Source organism: Pygoscelis adeliae, unplaced genomic scaffold (assembly GCF_000699105.1).
Source record: "Pygoscelis adeliae isolate BGI_AS28 unplaced genomic scaffold, ASM69910v1 Scaffold48, whole genome shotgun sequence".
NCBI lineage: Eukaryota > Metazoa > Chordata > Aves > Sphenisciformes > Spheniscidae > Pygoscelis > Pygoscelis adeliae.
In genome coordinates this window covers 490,086-506,626 of record NW_008825618.1, presented here as the reverse complement: position 1 = coordinate 506,626, position 16,541 = coordinate 490,086, and the positions used below count along the sequence as shown (strand labels likewise).

The following is a 16,541-nucleotide window of genomic DNA, read 5'->3' as shown; positions in this document are numbered from 1 at the left end:
AAAGGGAACGTGAGACAGAAAAAGCTTTGTCACTCCTCAGCAGCGCTGACGACAGCCCTCTGCCCTGCCAGAAGGCTTCCCGGGGTTAGATGGCTAGACTGGAGAGGAAGCCCTTTTTGGGGACACCAGGGAATATTTGCAAGAGGGAGCAACTGCCACTTCTGCTTTATGCAGAAGAAGAAAATAGCTGGAGTAGGTGCCATGTGACATTCTGGTCTAAGGGGAATCTGCCTCCTCTGGGGGTGGTGGCTGCCTTTGCGGGCACCTTGGCAAGGAGAGGTGCTCTCTTGCTGCAGGTCCCGGCTCCCCTCCCTCCCGAGGGAGCTGCCACGCACGGTGTCTCAAATCCCCACTAAACATTTGGCATGTTTATGCTATCTTAACTACTTTTTTTAATTCTGGGGCAAACATTTTAACTGTTCTTCTGTTTGTGGCACTCGAATGTAACATAACTATTTTTATTTTAATTGTATTTTTACAGATTTTGACAAAACTGAAGGCTACTGGATGATTTCACAATTAATATCTGCATAATTACCACCTAATTTAGTGCGAACGCTGATACATAATTTAAAACAGCTGTGCTTGATAATCACAAGCCTTAGCATGAGCCAGCCTGTTGATCTATTTCTTTTCAGACACGGCCTATGAGTTTTTCATTTTTCTACTGGATCTGCCTTTTAATTCTTCCTTCTTGGTTAAAGGTCAAATAACCAGTAGAATAATGTTGTCACTAAATAACATCTTTAAGCAGCATTCTCTGTCATGCTATTTTTATACTGTCAGTCTTTGGCCCATTTTCATTGCTACAGAAAATAAAGCCATGTACTGTTCTGTACTGAAGTGATGTGAGCAAGACTATTTTCTTTAAAATAATTTGGAATTTGGTAATTGCCCTGTAATAACCAAGAACTAAGGAAGCACCCACTGAGCCTGAGGACACAAATTAAGACACAGAAATGCTGGTGTCTGATCTCCCGTCGCAGTCAATGGTGTGATACAACCTAGTCAGTGCGCCAGCAGAGCCTGGAGATCGCTTCATGTGATCACCCACTGCAGGCTCAGGTCATTTGCTCACCAGGCTTTTAGTACCACTTGGGCTAAGGTCTCCTGCCTGTCGTCCGGCTGCCAGTTCACAAGCGTCCAGATTTGTCTGTAGGTCTTGAATTGCATCTGCCAAGCTCGTCAAAGTGTCTTGGATAACCTAGACACCCAAGGTTATCTTAGGACAACCTTAAACGTCAGTAGACACATGTTTAGGCAACAGAACCAAGCCCTGCGTGACTTTTGAAGAGTGAGCCAGACTATTCTCCAGACTTCATCTGACTGTGCTGATAACCTTCACAGTCTACAATGGACACTTAAACTTCTAGCTTGCATGTAGACACCCATACTCAGACACCAACACTTCGGTGTCTTAATTTTGGGCTGAGTCCTAACCTTTTAATCCTTGTAGGACTCACCAATGCATACATGTAATGAAGCAATAGTAAGGCTTTCTACTTAGAAATTTAAAGCCCCCCAAAACAGGTGTTGGCATTATTCAAAATTGAAATTCAGTCCCAGAATTCAGAATAACACCTGTCTCAAATAATGTTAGGACAGATCAAACTCTGTGAAAACTTATGGCTACCTGTGAGCGAAGCTGAGCAGGTAACAGCTTCCTTGCTTGCTTGAGCACTGCTAGTCCACTAGCTTTGTTGAAGATCTCTGAAGTATATATTTACACACAATTACTGTCTTAATATTATAAATAAGAAGTTTTACATACCTCTGCCCACACGCATGCACTAGAGGGAGCTAGGGCCAAACCCTCCGTATACATGCCCTAATGCTGTTTCTCACTGTCATTTCACACTTTTTGAAACTTTGCTGGTTCCATCCTCCAAGAAAACATCATCAGCATCCCCAAATAACAACTGAACGTAAGTTTAACACAGCACTGTACCAGCTACTAGGAAGGAAATTAACTCTCTCCCTGCCGAAACCAGGACAGGATCTAACCCTGAAGTGAGGTTAAGCAGCTACGGCTTCCAGTCCCACTCTGATGGGAATGGCTGGAGCAGTTGTGAAGCAGGGAAGGAAAAGGGGAAGGACCTCTCACCCCTGACTGGTCATGCTCCCAGACTCCTCACGTACCTTTGGAAGTCCATCTGCCTTTCACTGGAAATCCCAAGCTGAAGTCCCACCTCCATCCCCTCTCACCACAGCCTGGCAGCTAGAGTAAGCGGGGACACCCCCTCACAAGATGTCTACACTCAGTGAATGGCAACACCACCAGCTCTTGTATCAACTGAGTCAGTTTTTAATCAGGATTTGTGAAACAGTGTTTGCTAAAGCACTTTTGCTCCATCCTGTTTTCACTGCACTGAGCCAAAGTGATTCTCCTCCCCTCTGAAGTACGCTGCAAGAAAATTATTTTGGTTTTAAAAACTAACTTCCATAAGTCAGGAAAAGCAAGAGACTTCCAGTTTTCCAGATATTCTTAACTGGTGTCACCCTGCATGGATGTACTATGGTATGGCATTTAACCCTACACAATCTTCTCACATGCCTCATGCTATACATTGAACACACAACGCGTAGAGTTGCTGGCCAAGCATGACCGACTGTGCGTGTGTCAATGCAGGCACATTTTGAGCTGTTACTCGTGTTATTTTCAGAAGGAAAGAACATACAGAAGACATGAGACATAGTTGATCTTTTTTCAAAGTACAAGCTGACAGCACATACTAAATAATTTACTGGACCCAACAGAGTTGTTAGGTTTTTTTAGCTGTCAGCTGAGACTCCGTAACTTTTGGGATGTTGACTTTTCCTTCCACTGATGCTTCAAGGACACTGGGATCATTACACTCAACCCAAGGAAGTCCAACAATCTTTCCCCAGGCCAGAACACTAAGCCAAATGATATTGAGCTAAATGATTAAGCCCTGCTACATACAACTTTCTTTTCATGCCTGGCATTGTGAGGAGAAGCGGTGGGAGCTGAAATGGGATGGGCTGAAGGCTGCAGGTTGAATGCGGTAGAGACACTGGAAAGAGGAAACCGTATCCCACAGATATGTAAAGCAGTGTGGCACAGACCAGGAAAGGGAATTTTACCTAGATGGTAATAAAATTCCTTTTCTGAAATACACAGGAGAGTTTAAATCCATACAAGAGGACACAAACAAAGGACGTTATGACCATGAACAAAGTCTTAACCTAAGTTAATTACCTGCTCCTTCTGTGTTTCCTGGGCTAAAGAAATACTGAGAGTTAGGACCACAGAGTTACTATGGGGCTCTTCCCAGTGTTGTAGTTTTGTCTCCAACTCTTAGGAGGTTGTAAATAAACAGCAAAATTGGAGATTTGCCTCTTATAAAGAAGAAGTAACTACTACTACATTCCCTACTTTCAAATACACAGTTTTTTACAGTAGCTTTTAAAGATTTGCAATGACTAAAACACAGACAGGAGCGAGAAGAAAAAGACAGTGATGGCACACGCTACAGAAGCCAACGAGAAAAGCTGCTGGGGTGGGACTCATCTCCTCCAAGTGCAGCGGTGCAGAGCTTTGGTTACACACCTACGCTCCTTCCACAGACAAGAGAAAGAGGCAGGACCCTCCAGGGCAATTTACCTTGCCCTAACACGGACGTCTAGAAAAGCAGATGAACTGGATGCCGAACTTCCAAATGGCTGAAGTTAAACAAGTGGAAACCCATCCCCGTGTTAAACCATCCTTTAATTTCGGCACGGAGTTATATGTATACACACACACAAATATATGCAACTAAATAAATACAGACAGACACTTTTAACAACTCCTGTTAAATTTAAAATGCTCTAATCCTCCAATGCAAACAAAATCGGCACTGAGAAAGAGGAAGGGCTCTGCCAGCTATCCTGCTAGATGAGAAAGTGCATTAAGGCCTATGTCTCCCCAGTGGCACTAGTTACTCATGTGAAAGTATTCCCATTAACCAAAAAAAAAAAGACTGCTTACTGGTCCTTCTGTAGGTGTACATGTACTTATTCTACTTCAGCCACAGTCAGCCCCTCTGGTGCTCGGAAGTGCAGGTGGTGGAGCCGCCCCGGCTGCATTCCTGTACCGGAGAGGGTCCCCAGCTGACCCCCTCCCCAAACCGCCCCATTTTCTCACAGTCCCTTGGCATCTTCAAGTCCCCCTGTCACCACTTTGGGATCACAAAACTACACTGGATACCACCAAACAATTTTCTGCTGCAGATGCTGCTCTGGGAAGGACAGTGAAATGTACCATTTGCCTGCTGCACTTTCCTCCTCGTCCCAAGCAATTTTTCATTAAAACAAGCTAGCTCTCAGAAAAGAATGCACAAAACAACAACAATTGATGAAAATGCTAGAAGCACAAACACCACAATGTTGGCAAACGAGCCTTTAAAAAAAAAAATAGAGAAAACGGACTGGTTTGTGTTTCTTTAAGAAAGTAGGGTGTATTTCAGAGGTAGTATATTTTTCCTAAATTATTATAAATAAACTCTTGCGGCAACTTCTGTTTTTCCATGGGATACTTAAATAGTTTTGGGACTGACAGTGAAAAAAAAATAATCTGCTAGTATAACATTATTAAGCAAAACATTTTCACTGATTTCCTTGTAATTCCTTGGCAGGTGTAGGGGAATGAATCAACAGGCGAGCATTTCTACTAGGTCTGCAACAGCTTGTCGGTCTGGCCAGGAGCAACACAAGGAAAAGTGATGGGGACAAAGCCCTTTGCTTTTGCCTGGTGAGCAAATCTGCTTGCTTCCTCCTCAGTCTGACCTCTCAAAACCTGAGGGAAAACAGCTCTCAGGTGGAAGTGCCTGAGCATGGTCCCAAAGCAACAGAAAAGCCAGAGCGACCCAGCTGCTGTGCAAACCCCTCTCCTGGCAGGTACCGGGCACATCGGGGTGGGAATCTCTACAGCCCCAACGGAGGAGTCAAAGCTACACACTCAGAGCTGCAACAGACACTGGGCATCAGGTCCTACAGGAGAAGGGGGAAACCCTACCAAAATGAAAACTGCCATTAATGTAACAAACCGCAGAAGAAAAGGAGAAAGTATCATCTTTCCTAGCCTGCCCCTGCCAGTAACCCTAGGGGTTCTTTCTAACAACGTCCTTCCTCAGGGAAATATAATTCCCAGGTTAAAGATACACTTTCAAACATAAAGCAGGCACAGTCGTAAATATCTCGAGTGCTGTTTTGATCATTACTATTTACAGAAAACATTCAATTTTGTTTCTATTTTTTTTCTCAGCTACCTCGTCCCGCTTGTGATTTTACACAGCTTCCATGCTTACAAATTAGTCACTTCCACACACTGCATGGAGAAGGCTACATTAACACACCTGAACCGTTTGAAACCTGTGATGATCTTCCTTTTGAACTTAGGAGTTAATAATAGACTTTTGTAAGTAGTCCAGTACTACGGTGATTCTAACTCCAGCTGGGTTAATTACACAGTAATTAGGTACAAACGTCACAACACAAAACACAGCTACATCATTATTTGCAACAAATGTTAACTCTAAATAAGTGCAACCTGTCCCACAAACACTTGCTATAAACGACTTAAAAATAAAAGTAAAATTTGATGGGGTAAACACAGGAAAAAAAAAAATTCTCCGGGAGAATTTTTTTTGTTAAAAAAAAATTAAAATAAAAATCTCAGCACTCATTTAGAGTTCGGGATCTTGTGAAAGAAAGCTTTAAAAGGAGCAAACCTGATTTGCTGTGGCTGTTGCGGCGAAGGGAACACTTGTTGCAGGAGTTGTTGCTGCAGAGGGCGGCCGTAGCGTTGTGCATCATGGGTACTTTCAGGAGGGGAACCATGGAAGCAATGAACAGGAGGGTGCAGCATTATGGTAAGAGAAGTGGTATTTTTGGCATGGTGAATATCAAGAGCGGCAAGCCATCATCATGGGTTAAACCGGCAGATGGCATGCAATCACAGTGCAAAGCGAGAAAGCGTGGCGGAGAAATAAAAAAAAGGGAAAATAGCTTATTACAAGTACAATTAAAGGAAGGTTGTCAACACAATCGGCGATTCCCAGAAAAAAGAGCAAGGACCATTGAAAACGTGGGCGTTATCTCTAAGAACAGGATTACTTGTGCAAACGAGCTCTCTACCAAAATAGCCCGTTACCTGAGAATTGTTACATGAGCAATTTGTTTTCCCCCAGTATCAATACGAAGCACTCCAAAATAAAATTCTACTAAAAAAAAAATACAGTGGTTTGTACTGGGAAGGAAACTGGTAAATATTTATCTTAGTTTTTAAACACAATAAAAAAATTAATTATTTTCATGTATCTTCATTTTGAAGTAAGCCAGATACTTGCTGTCTTCCGTTGTAATCCAATTGATGCATTTTTTTTCGACTAGCACTGCATAACTGTTAGACTTTATCAGAGTTAAATTACCATCTGCTTTGAGGCAAAAATCAGGAGAAGGATGATAGTAATTTTCCTGATTTAAATACTACTTTGTTTGATCTAAATAAGCAAGGTCGATTTTGTGAAAGTTGCTGCTTTTGCTCATTTTAAGAATGAATTTTAATCAGCATCTTCATGGGAGAATTATTAACTTGATGTTTTAAAGGCTTGATATTTTAACTGCTTATCTGAGTAGTCCCCCCCCAGAAAAAACCCACTGGGATAGGGCTATAGAATAGAAGAAAGATTACTTTTCAGTCTTATAGGCTGTTGCACTGGACTCCTATTTTTGCATGCCCAAAATGTTAACTCCAAGCCGCAGATATATTTAAAGGAGGAGCGAGATTCAGATCACGGGTTTCAACAGAACCTCTGTGGATCAAAGTAGCCATTTCTGGGAAACGCTGATAAAACTTTCTAACACACAGCAAAAAGGAGAAATAGGCACACCACTATGAAACTTTAAAACACTGATGAAATATGCTGGCTTTTTCCAGTATTTTATGATTTTATAGTACTAGACAATATAAAATACAAAGAGAAATAAAACTTTGAAAACTGAAAAGCAGACCGGAATTCATGGTATTATGCTTTTGCAGTGTAGTTGTTATAGCAGGTGATATCACATCTAAACTGCAGCTTTCATCTACAAATCTAAACACTACAAAGTCAACCAGAAGGACAAGCGAGCCTTTAATTCTAGTCATTGTCTAAATCTTGCCTAGGATTTTTGAAACAAGTGAATACACATCATATACAGTATAAAAAGAGATCAATAAAGAAATTTGGAACCTACCAATACTGGTAGCGGGTGTCATGCACAAAACTGACCCTGCGTGTCATGCAATGATAGGTGAAAAAAGTGGATAAAGGGAAGAAACAGGTTAGCCATTTAGAGTTAACATTCAAAGTGAGATTCAAGCATAACCACAGAGAAGTAAGTTAGTTAAATGAAACTGTAAGGTCATTCATAGTTGTGCTTTAACACAAAAAAGGTGATTATGTTCTTACTAAACTCCTACCGGAGTATACTGTGTAACTTTTGGCATGTTTCTGTGTATATACAAGATACTTCATAAACGTTTTTATTTAGTGCTTTTATCTTTTCACTTAGTACTTTTGCAGCAACAGGTTTTTGTTGATAGAAACATCTTTGGTTAAATTTCACACATCTTTGGGAATTTTAGAACTCGTTGCATAATTCAGACAGCTCAATGTTGCACAGATCAACTTTCACCAACTTTTTGATGTGCAGCAGAGAAAGACGTTAAAATGGAATTAGCTGATATTGTTCTGCGGAGGCTTTGCCAAATTTAATGTACTTGTTCTTAACACAACACCTGAGGTGGAGAGGTGCTTCTGACCAAAGAAAACGCTACTGTGGCAATTCCCCAAGCTAAACACCTCAAAGTGTGTAATGTTCCAGCAAAAGGCTCCCAGCGCACCTCAAAGATGCTCTGGAAGGACTGCTCACCTGCTGCGCAGTTTACGTTTGGTGCCTAGTCCACCTTTAACCTTTCTGGGAAGACCAAATGAAAAAAAAAAAGAACAGCCTATTTTCAGTACAGTGCATATAGCAAGCTGGTGAAGGTGAGCAGGTTAAGGAGACTAGTCCCAGGTCCATGCGTATTTGATACAAAGTCAAATATGCTTCCTGTATTCCTGCTTAATTACTACAGCAGCCCCTTATCGGACCATTGCAGTAGCAGTGTAACTATGAATGACCTTACCCAAGAACAGTCCCCGGAGAATACACACAGTTCCTCCTCTAGAGGCTATAGAAACACTAACAAACAGCAATGGGAAGAGAGAAAAGATCTGTTGTTTTTAAGATCATTCACCAAACGATAAGGAGAAGGTGACAAAGCAATCAAACTGATGTAAAACAAACAAAGTGCAGAACTTTGGAGGTAAGCCATGCTAAGTCAAGCCCCACACTTTTTATTAGGGGAGCAAGTGGTTAAGAAAGCAGAGAAGTTATATAAAACAATTAAGTTTTATATATATTCCAGCAGCAAAACTTGTCTTAAAATTTAACTTCACACGCACACACACACACAAGGAACACATTTGAAAATTATAGCAGTTCAGAAAATATCACATAATCATTTAAAATCCAACAGATAACGTCATGCATTGCTCCTTAGACCTGGGTGGCATGACAGTCCTTACACCCACCAAGTCCAGCCTTCCCAGGAAACATGGGAATATCAGACCCAGCATCTTTAACGAAAATCTCATGACACCCGCTCATATAGAGGGGGTTCTCCTTTCCTAACCTCCTCCCATACCCCACTCCTCTCTCTAACATCCTTTCTAGGTGCTGACGGTGTGCACAAAGAGCAGGCTCAGCACCGTGAGAAAGGTTTTGCACTCTGGGCCTGGGCTCCATCTGCTATGTCATCCCTCTGGTTCTTCTTTTTTCATGCACTTGTTTTGGGGCTTGCCAACAACCTGGCCCTTAAGGTTTGGTTCCAAGATCCACCCTTCCTACCGTCAGAAATTTGTAAGATGAAACTATAATTACAACCATTAGTTGGAAAGAGGGATGGACAATAAAATGCACACAGAATGAGCTACTTAAGGAATCACGAGCACTCCAAAAGTCTGGAAAATATCCAAATGCTATTTCACTGAAAAAGGTTTAAACTACTGTGTTTTCCGTAGTTAATTTAAATCCTTGGCACTTGCAAATAATAGCGATAGGCCCTGAAAGGGAGTGCTTAAGAGAAGGAATAATGCGTATCATACTGCAAATTCTCAGTGTTACAATGTAAAATAAATTTGTGGATATTTCATACGTTTGTAAGCACAGGGCAATCTTCCATTCACGTCCAAATAGGCAGTCTCACAATTTATTTATTTTTTTCAAACACTCCCATAAATGTCAGTATGTTTTCTGCCACAGATATTCTGGTGCACCAATGTGCTAAAAATACGGCATGCTATAACTTACTATTATAAATACAGGGGCAGGCTCCAAGGTTGTTACTCAGGCCTTATAGCAAAATTCCATAAAGTCAAAGCCATCTGTGTTTGTTTTTATCTTTAAAAACATATGGGAATGCTGATAGATCGGGAAATCATCGTGTGTTGCGTTTCATTCCTTGTTTAACCGACATTATTTCTATAAACTAAAATAACATTGCTGAAATGTCAAGCGCATTTGCAAACACATAGTTTTAAACGATTCTGGAAGTTCACACTCGGTAACATTCCGATACTAAAATATGTAATTTGTTAATTACAAATGAAATCACAGAATTCATTAGGCAGGATATCTACCTTTGGGAAGTTTGGAGTGGGGGTGACTGACATAATTTAGAGGGTTATGTTGTTATTGTTTTCACACGAGTACCTAGCCCGATCTTTCTTGCGCAGTGTTAAAGAGAAGCCCTGCCACCAGCCACGGTGCAGTTCAAGCCACCTCTGAATGCTTTGATTTTTAGAGAGTTCCGAGCACTGAAACGCACATTACGTTCACTCGTTTTCAGATCACCCCTGTGAAGAATTATAACCAGAGCTATTAGCCGCAAATGCTAGGAAAAGTTCTGGTGGCGTTCCAAAATGAGAACCACGAAAACTCATCTGATGCCTCAAAGCCCTTTAAGTGCAGCTGCGGGGAGCGACGTGTTTTGCCAGTGCTTCCATGCAGGTATCGACTGGAAGGTTATGGCTGGTGCTCCCCTTCTCGCTCTGCTCGTGCGTGGCTGGGGTAATCCCCACGGCTGCAAAACAGCACCCGAGGGAGCAGGAGGATGCGCCTCGGCCACGGCACACTTCCCGTGGCATCTCTGAAGCACCATGCTTTTCCCAGCATTTTTGTTAGTGGAACTTTGCCCTCTTGTCTCCTAGGAGAGCGCTGGCAGATAAAAGTCAAAATACAGCCAATTTAAGGTAGGAAAAAGGGGGCAAACTCTGGACGATGGTGAACGAGGCTATGAATGTGAAAAGCAGCCTAACAGCATGTTGAAATTTCTGCTCCGATTCTCGTACTTTGCAGGAGGAATTAAAATAACGTGTAAATATCTGTGCAGGCTTCACCCCAAGTAGGGCAGGGAGCATAATACAACCTTCTGTTAACCTTCTGCCTGACTCGGAGGCTACCTAAGGAACACAAAACTGGTTCAATGTGGGTACGACATACCTGTTGGGATAAACGCTGCATGTTGCTGCAACTGAGCATTGGCAAGAGCCTGTTGATAGTGCAAGACACTGGGATTGAAAACGGCACTGGCACCATTGCTTTTTTCAAGTGCTTGTCTCTTTGGTAAAGGGTGAAGAACACCAGGAGGAAAGGCCTGTAAATAAGAAAGTTAGTTAAAATGGCGTCATTTTTAAGACATTGTCTGTAACATATACATAAATACAAAAACTTATTATTTTTTAAAGCGGCTAAAGATGCCTCGCCATGCATATTAACTCAAAGCACAGCAATGTAAAATGAGTGAAATTTTGTTATTGATAGCAAAAGCGTGGTACTATTAACCTAAAACTGTAGCGGCACAACTACTGAAAAGAAAGGCCTTTAAAGCAACGAAAATGGCATTGCCTTTAAATAGGTTTTCAAATATTACAGGGAGAAAAAACCACTTGTGTTTCATTGCCAAGTATTTTCTTTTTTTTAATTTAAATATCGTTTCCTATTATTATACAGATTAATGGATTACGTTAAGCGTTTTCAATTACAGAAGCAGTTTTATCTCAATTCGACTTTTCATGAGAGGATATTTAAAAAAATGAAACCATGTTAGGAACCAAACTAAATCGTCTGCGTTCATTACGTATGAGAATGAGATGGATAAATAGAGTTTCCGGTAAATTAACGAGTATGTGAAATCATTTCCGGTTGATGTTCAAAAGTAAAGCGATACAAATTTCATTAGTTGCTTCTCTGGAGGAAAAAAAAAAAAAAAAAAAAAAAAAAGCGCTACATGCAAAGCAAAAGGTGAAAGGTCAAAGTACCAGGTCTACAGTTGCTTCGAGAGGTCGCTTCATTGCTTTGGCAGTCGACTGAGTCTTTTAATAACAGGCAGCGAGCACATGATGGCAGTGGGCCAATGGGATTCAAGCGAATTAACATACAGGTAAACAGCAAGCAGAGGTGCATCATGGGAACGGCATTGCATTTGTGGATAGGTGAGAAGGAAAAAAATATTCTGAATGCAATATACAACATACAAAACACTAGGCATGCACAACAACAAAAATGTCTTCTAAAGAAATGAATATTACATTTTGAATTAGTACCGAAGCAAAAATGCATCTACTATACCTTAGTTAAAAGCATATAAGAGAGTAAAATATAGATGTTTGAAATTCAGGAAAGTTGAGTAAAACAGCAGCTTGCAGACACTATTAAGCATCGTATAAACACTTCACAGAGATGCAGAAAGTTGTAAGGATACGCCTATAAGAATTCCTGATAAGTTAGTTAAGTCACATTTTAAAGCGGAAAAATCAATTTGGAAGGCTACATTTTCAAATACAAAGCACTAGTGAAAGTTGTAATGCATTACAAATGCTATTAATATCAGTGCTTGCAAGGGGAGGGTCCTTTAATTAAGGGAAGTGCGTCATTCGAGAGATTTGGGGTTCAAAATGAGAGAGGTTCTCCTTTTCCAATACAAAGCAGAACAAGTAATATGTCTAGTTACACTAACTTATCATTAATTCCTTTTTTTTCCCCTACAGCTGGGACATTTTTGTAGATTTTTTTTTCTCCTTGTAACTTACCACATTACATTGAGAGGAAAAAAAGTCTTTCAGAATTTAAAACATATTTTCTAAATTTTGCTACAACCTTCAGTACTAGCTTCAGGAGCAGGGAGTAAAAATACTGCTCTCAGTTCATAAGCTAACATTAACGTGTGAGTTATGATACTAGTCCAGCATTATTAATTTTTTTAAAAGAAAGTATTTCGGCATAGTACACAGGCATATACATTTATGTATACTTCCACAGTAAGATCAAACTTATGGCTGATATGGTGGCATTCTGTAAAAAATCTTCTCATATAAAATATTTCTTTCAAGTTTTATAGTGTAGATAATTCTTACAAACCTTTAGAAAGGAAAGGAAGATTTACCTAGAAATCAGAATTTTTACTTTCGTTTTTTAAACACGGGCTGATATTTAGCTCTTTTTAGGATATGCAGATTATGCCTATCTTGACATCAGCATGTGGAAATAGGGAACAAAAGTGAAAAAAAAAGGACAAGGCACAAAATACCTACAAACAGCTTATGGTCACAAGATTAGCTAGTGCCAACAGGGTATTTTGCAGGATAGCCCTCGCTCTGCCTATTCCTTGTTCCCGGCTTTGTTGCACCTACGTTGCATGAGGCTTCCCAACGCTCTCCCCATCTCTCCTTCAGCACATTTCTGGATTACACACCCTGATCTACAGGATCTGCTCATCTGTCTGGGTCCAAGAGTCAGACATAACAAGAAACACCTGGTGCAAAGTGAGGATCTGGAGAGCCCTCTTGCATCTAAGCAGGGTGCTGTGCAGCCGACGTGTGGTACCCCCCCTGGGCACCCCCGCGGGGGACATCACTCCATCTGCATGGGGCACAGCCTTCAGATCCACTCTGCATCCACCATGGATGGAAGTCTACATGGAGGTGAAGCATTATGACTGAATTCAGCATTATGTGATGATGAAGTCCACAAATTCAAATCAACACCATTAAGAGCAAAGCGTTTCAGTTAATTACCTTTATTATCCAACTGCAGATCTTATCTGATCTCACTCATTAACTTATTATCCCTGTGTTTACGATTGCCTTTCTCCACTTCTTCTCCACGCTCCTCTTAACCTCACCTCCCTATTTTGAAGCTTTTTGCCGGCCTTCCCCTCATCTTCCACAGCAAGTTCAGTCTCACAGTTTTCCCAATCTGAAGACTTTAACTTGCTCTGTTTCTAGACCTACTCATCAACATTGTTTCCACGTAGTCTACCCCTCTTTTCAGGCTTTCAGACTGACTGTCCATTTTTCCCTCCCACCTTCATCTTTTCTTTCATTTTGTCCTGATAGTAAAACGTCCTTTACCTCTTTCTGTTCCATCAGGTAATCTCCTGCTCAACATTTGATCTCCTACATAACTAACAACCAAAAAAATCAATAGCTACAAACTGGAGAGGAAAAGGCTATGGAAAGGAGATAAAGATAATAATAAAAATGATCAAACATATTGAGGCATAGTACTTGGCTGCCATATATCACATTGGTACGCTATAATACCTCCTGGAATATGAGCAAGATCCACACAGCGGAGGCCTGCACGGATGTGCAAGGAGCTCCTGACTAAACTCAAATGCAAGAAGGGAAGCACACAAGAGGTGGAAGCAGGAACAGATGCCCCAGGAGGAATAGGGACATAGACTGAGCATGCAGGGATGGGTTAGGAGAGCCAAAGACCACCTGGAGTTGAATCTGGCAAGGGATGTGAAGGACAAGAAGAAGGGCTTCTCCAAGTATATCAGCAACAAAAGGAAGACTAGGGAAAATGTGGGCCTGCTGCTGAATGGGGCAGGCGATCTGGTGACGCAGGACCTGCAAAAGGCTGAGGTACTGAACGTCTTCTCCACCTCAGTCTTTACTGGTAAGACTGGCCTTCAGGCCATTGGGAGACCAGTGGGAAAGTCTGAAGCGAGGAAGATTTACCCTCGGAGGAGGAGGATCAGGCTAGGGAACATTTAAACAAACTGGATGTACACAAACCCATAGGAGCTGACAGGAGGCACCGATGGGTGCTGAGGGAGCTGGCCAATGTCACTACAAGGCCACTCTTTATTATCTCTGAAAGGTCACTGCAATTGGGGGAAGTTCCCAAAGACTGTAAGAAAGTAAATGACACTCCTATCTTCAAAAAGGGCAGGAAGGTCAGTCTGAGGAATGACAGGTTGGTCAACCTCACCTCAGTTCCTGGGAAAGCAATCGAGCAAATCCTCCTGAAAACCATCTCCAAACACATGAAAGCCAAGAAGATGATGGGGACTTGTCAGCATAGACTTAGGAAGGGGAAATTCTGGTTAACCAACCTGACAGCCTTCTACAATGAGACTGGCTTGGTGGGTGAGGGGAGAGCAATAGGTGCTCTTTCTCTTGACTTCAGAAAGGTTTTCAACACTGTCTCCCATTTCATCCTCATAGACAAACTTATTTAGTATGGGCTAAATGGGAAACAGTGAGGTGGACTGAAAATTGGCTCAACTGCCAGGCTCAAAGGGTTGTGATCAGCAACACAAAGTCCAGCTGGAGGCCAGTTACTGATGGTGTAAAACTCGGAGAAGTGGTTGATACACAAGATAGATGTGCTGGACTCAGAGGGACCTGGAAAGGCTGGAGAAATGGGCACAGAGGAACATCACCAAGTTCAACAAAGGGAAATACCAAGCCCTGCACCTGGGGAGGAACAACCCCAGGCACAAGTACATGCTGGAGGCCACCCAGCTGGAAAGCAGCTTGGCAGAAAAGGACCTCAAGGTCCTGGTGGACACCAAGCTGAACATGAGCCAGCAATGCGCCCTCACAGCAAAGGCAGCTGATAGCGTCCTGGGCTGCATTAGGAAGAGCATCACCAGCAGGTCAAGGGAGGTGATTTTTCCCCTCTACTCAGCACTGGTGAGGCCACATATGGAGCACTATGTCCAGGTCTGGGCGCCCCAGTACAAGAAAGACATGGACATACTAGAAAACAGTCCCATAAATGGCCCCAAAGATGATTAAGGGACTGGAGCACCTCTCATACGAGAAAAGACTGAGAGAGCTTGGACTGTTCAGCCTAGACAAAAGAAGATGCAGGAGGATCTCATCAGGGTATATAAATAACTGATGGGGGAGTAAAGATGGAACCAGACTCTTCTCAGCGGTGCCCTGTGACAGGACAAGATGCAATGGGAAAAAATTTAAATACAAGACATTTCATTTAAATGTAAGTTTTTAGTTTTGTTTTGTTTTTACTGTAAGCATTATTCAACCATGGAGCAGGTTGTCAAGAAAAGTTGTGGAGTCTCCATCCTTGGAAAATTTCAAAAGCCAACTAGGCATGTCCTGGGCAATCTGCTCTAGCTCACCCTGCTTGAGCAGGGGGGTTGGACTAGATGTTCTCCAGAGGCCCTTTCCAACACCAACTATGAATTCACATTTTAATTTAGGCTGTACATTCTTCAGTGACTTTTTATACTCTCTGATGCACCACATGAATATTTGGAGCTCCCCAAGTACAATGATAGATGGCACTGCCTTCTAATGCACTTCACATTTAAGCTGTACACAGTCTACAGCCTCTTTCACAAATGATGGAGTCAACTAAGATACATGAGTAAAAATTCCTAAACTTCAATGTACAGAAATAGAGACAGGGCATTTTCTGCAAGTTCCCAGGCTGCAGAATTCATTGACCTTCAATGGTCTTGTGCTTTGCCTACAGTGCTCTAACCCTATCCACAACGCTCACCTATATGAGCACCCTCTGGAGCAGACCAATGCAGACAGCTCCCCAGCCAGGGAGGAAAACCTCTTGGACACAATTGCAACCTGGAAGCAACCTGCAAGTGAACCCTACAGGTAAGCATTTGTATTTCTGCCTTACTTTTGCTCTCTAGATCCAACTGAGTATTCTTGGTCATTCTTGGGTGGCCTTGCAGGCATGTGTCTTTTCTACCATTTTTTTGTTGTTATTGCCATTCTGGTGATTTTTCATTCACTCTGAGTGAATAATCTATATTACACAAAAAATAGTTGGATTGTAAAGATTCTTTTCTGTTTGGTAGTCTAAATACGCCATTAAAATATTCTGTACATATTTTCCTGCAAAAAGTTACCCTGAATTACAGGTCCCAGCCGCCTTCTCCCGTGACATTAGAATGCTAACAGTTCAATTCTGTGTTTCCAAAGATGCTTCATCTTGCTTTGAGGCTAATGCAATTCCAATTACAGCTTATTTAAAAATCACAGGGTATATATAATCACAGGTCTTCACCAGCAAGTGCTCGAGCCTCACCGCCCAAGCCGCAGAAGGCAAACGCGGGGACTGGGAGAATGAAGAGCCGCCCACTGTGGGAGAACATCAGGTTCAAGACCATCTAA

At 41.9% G+C, this 16,541-nt stretch overlaps 1 protein-coding gene across 5 annotated transcripts in view; it reads right to left on the bottom strand.

Annotated features, from left to right (window-relative positions):
- The window catches only part of MBNL2 (muscleblind-like splicing regulator 2), a 101,853-nt gene that overhangs the window by 13,515 nt on the left and 71,797 nt on the right, over positions 1-16,541 (bottom strand). For 4 of the 5 annotated variants that reach the window (XM_009333326.1, XM_009333325.1, XM_009333324.1 and 1 more), the window contains 2 exons: positions 11,409-11,462; positions 10,591-10,744 (listed from right to left, as the gene is read on the bottom strand). In XM_009333326.1, coding sequence (XP_009331601.1) covers positions 10,591-10,744; positions 11,409-11,462 — 208 coding nt within the window. The remainder of the gene's footprint in view (positions 1-10,590; positions 10,745-11,408; positions 11,463-16,541) is intronic. The other variant, XM_009333328.1, reaches the window with a different exon arrangement.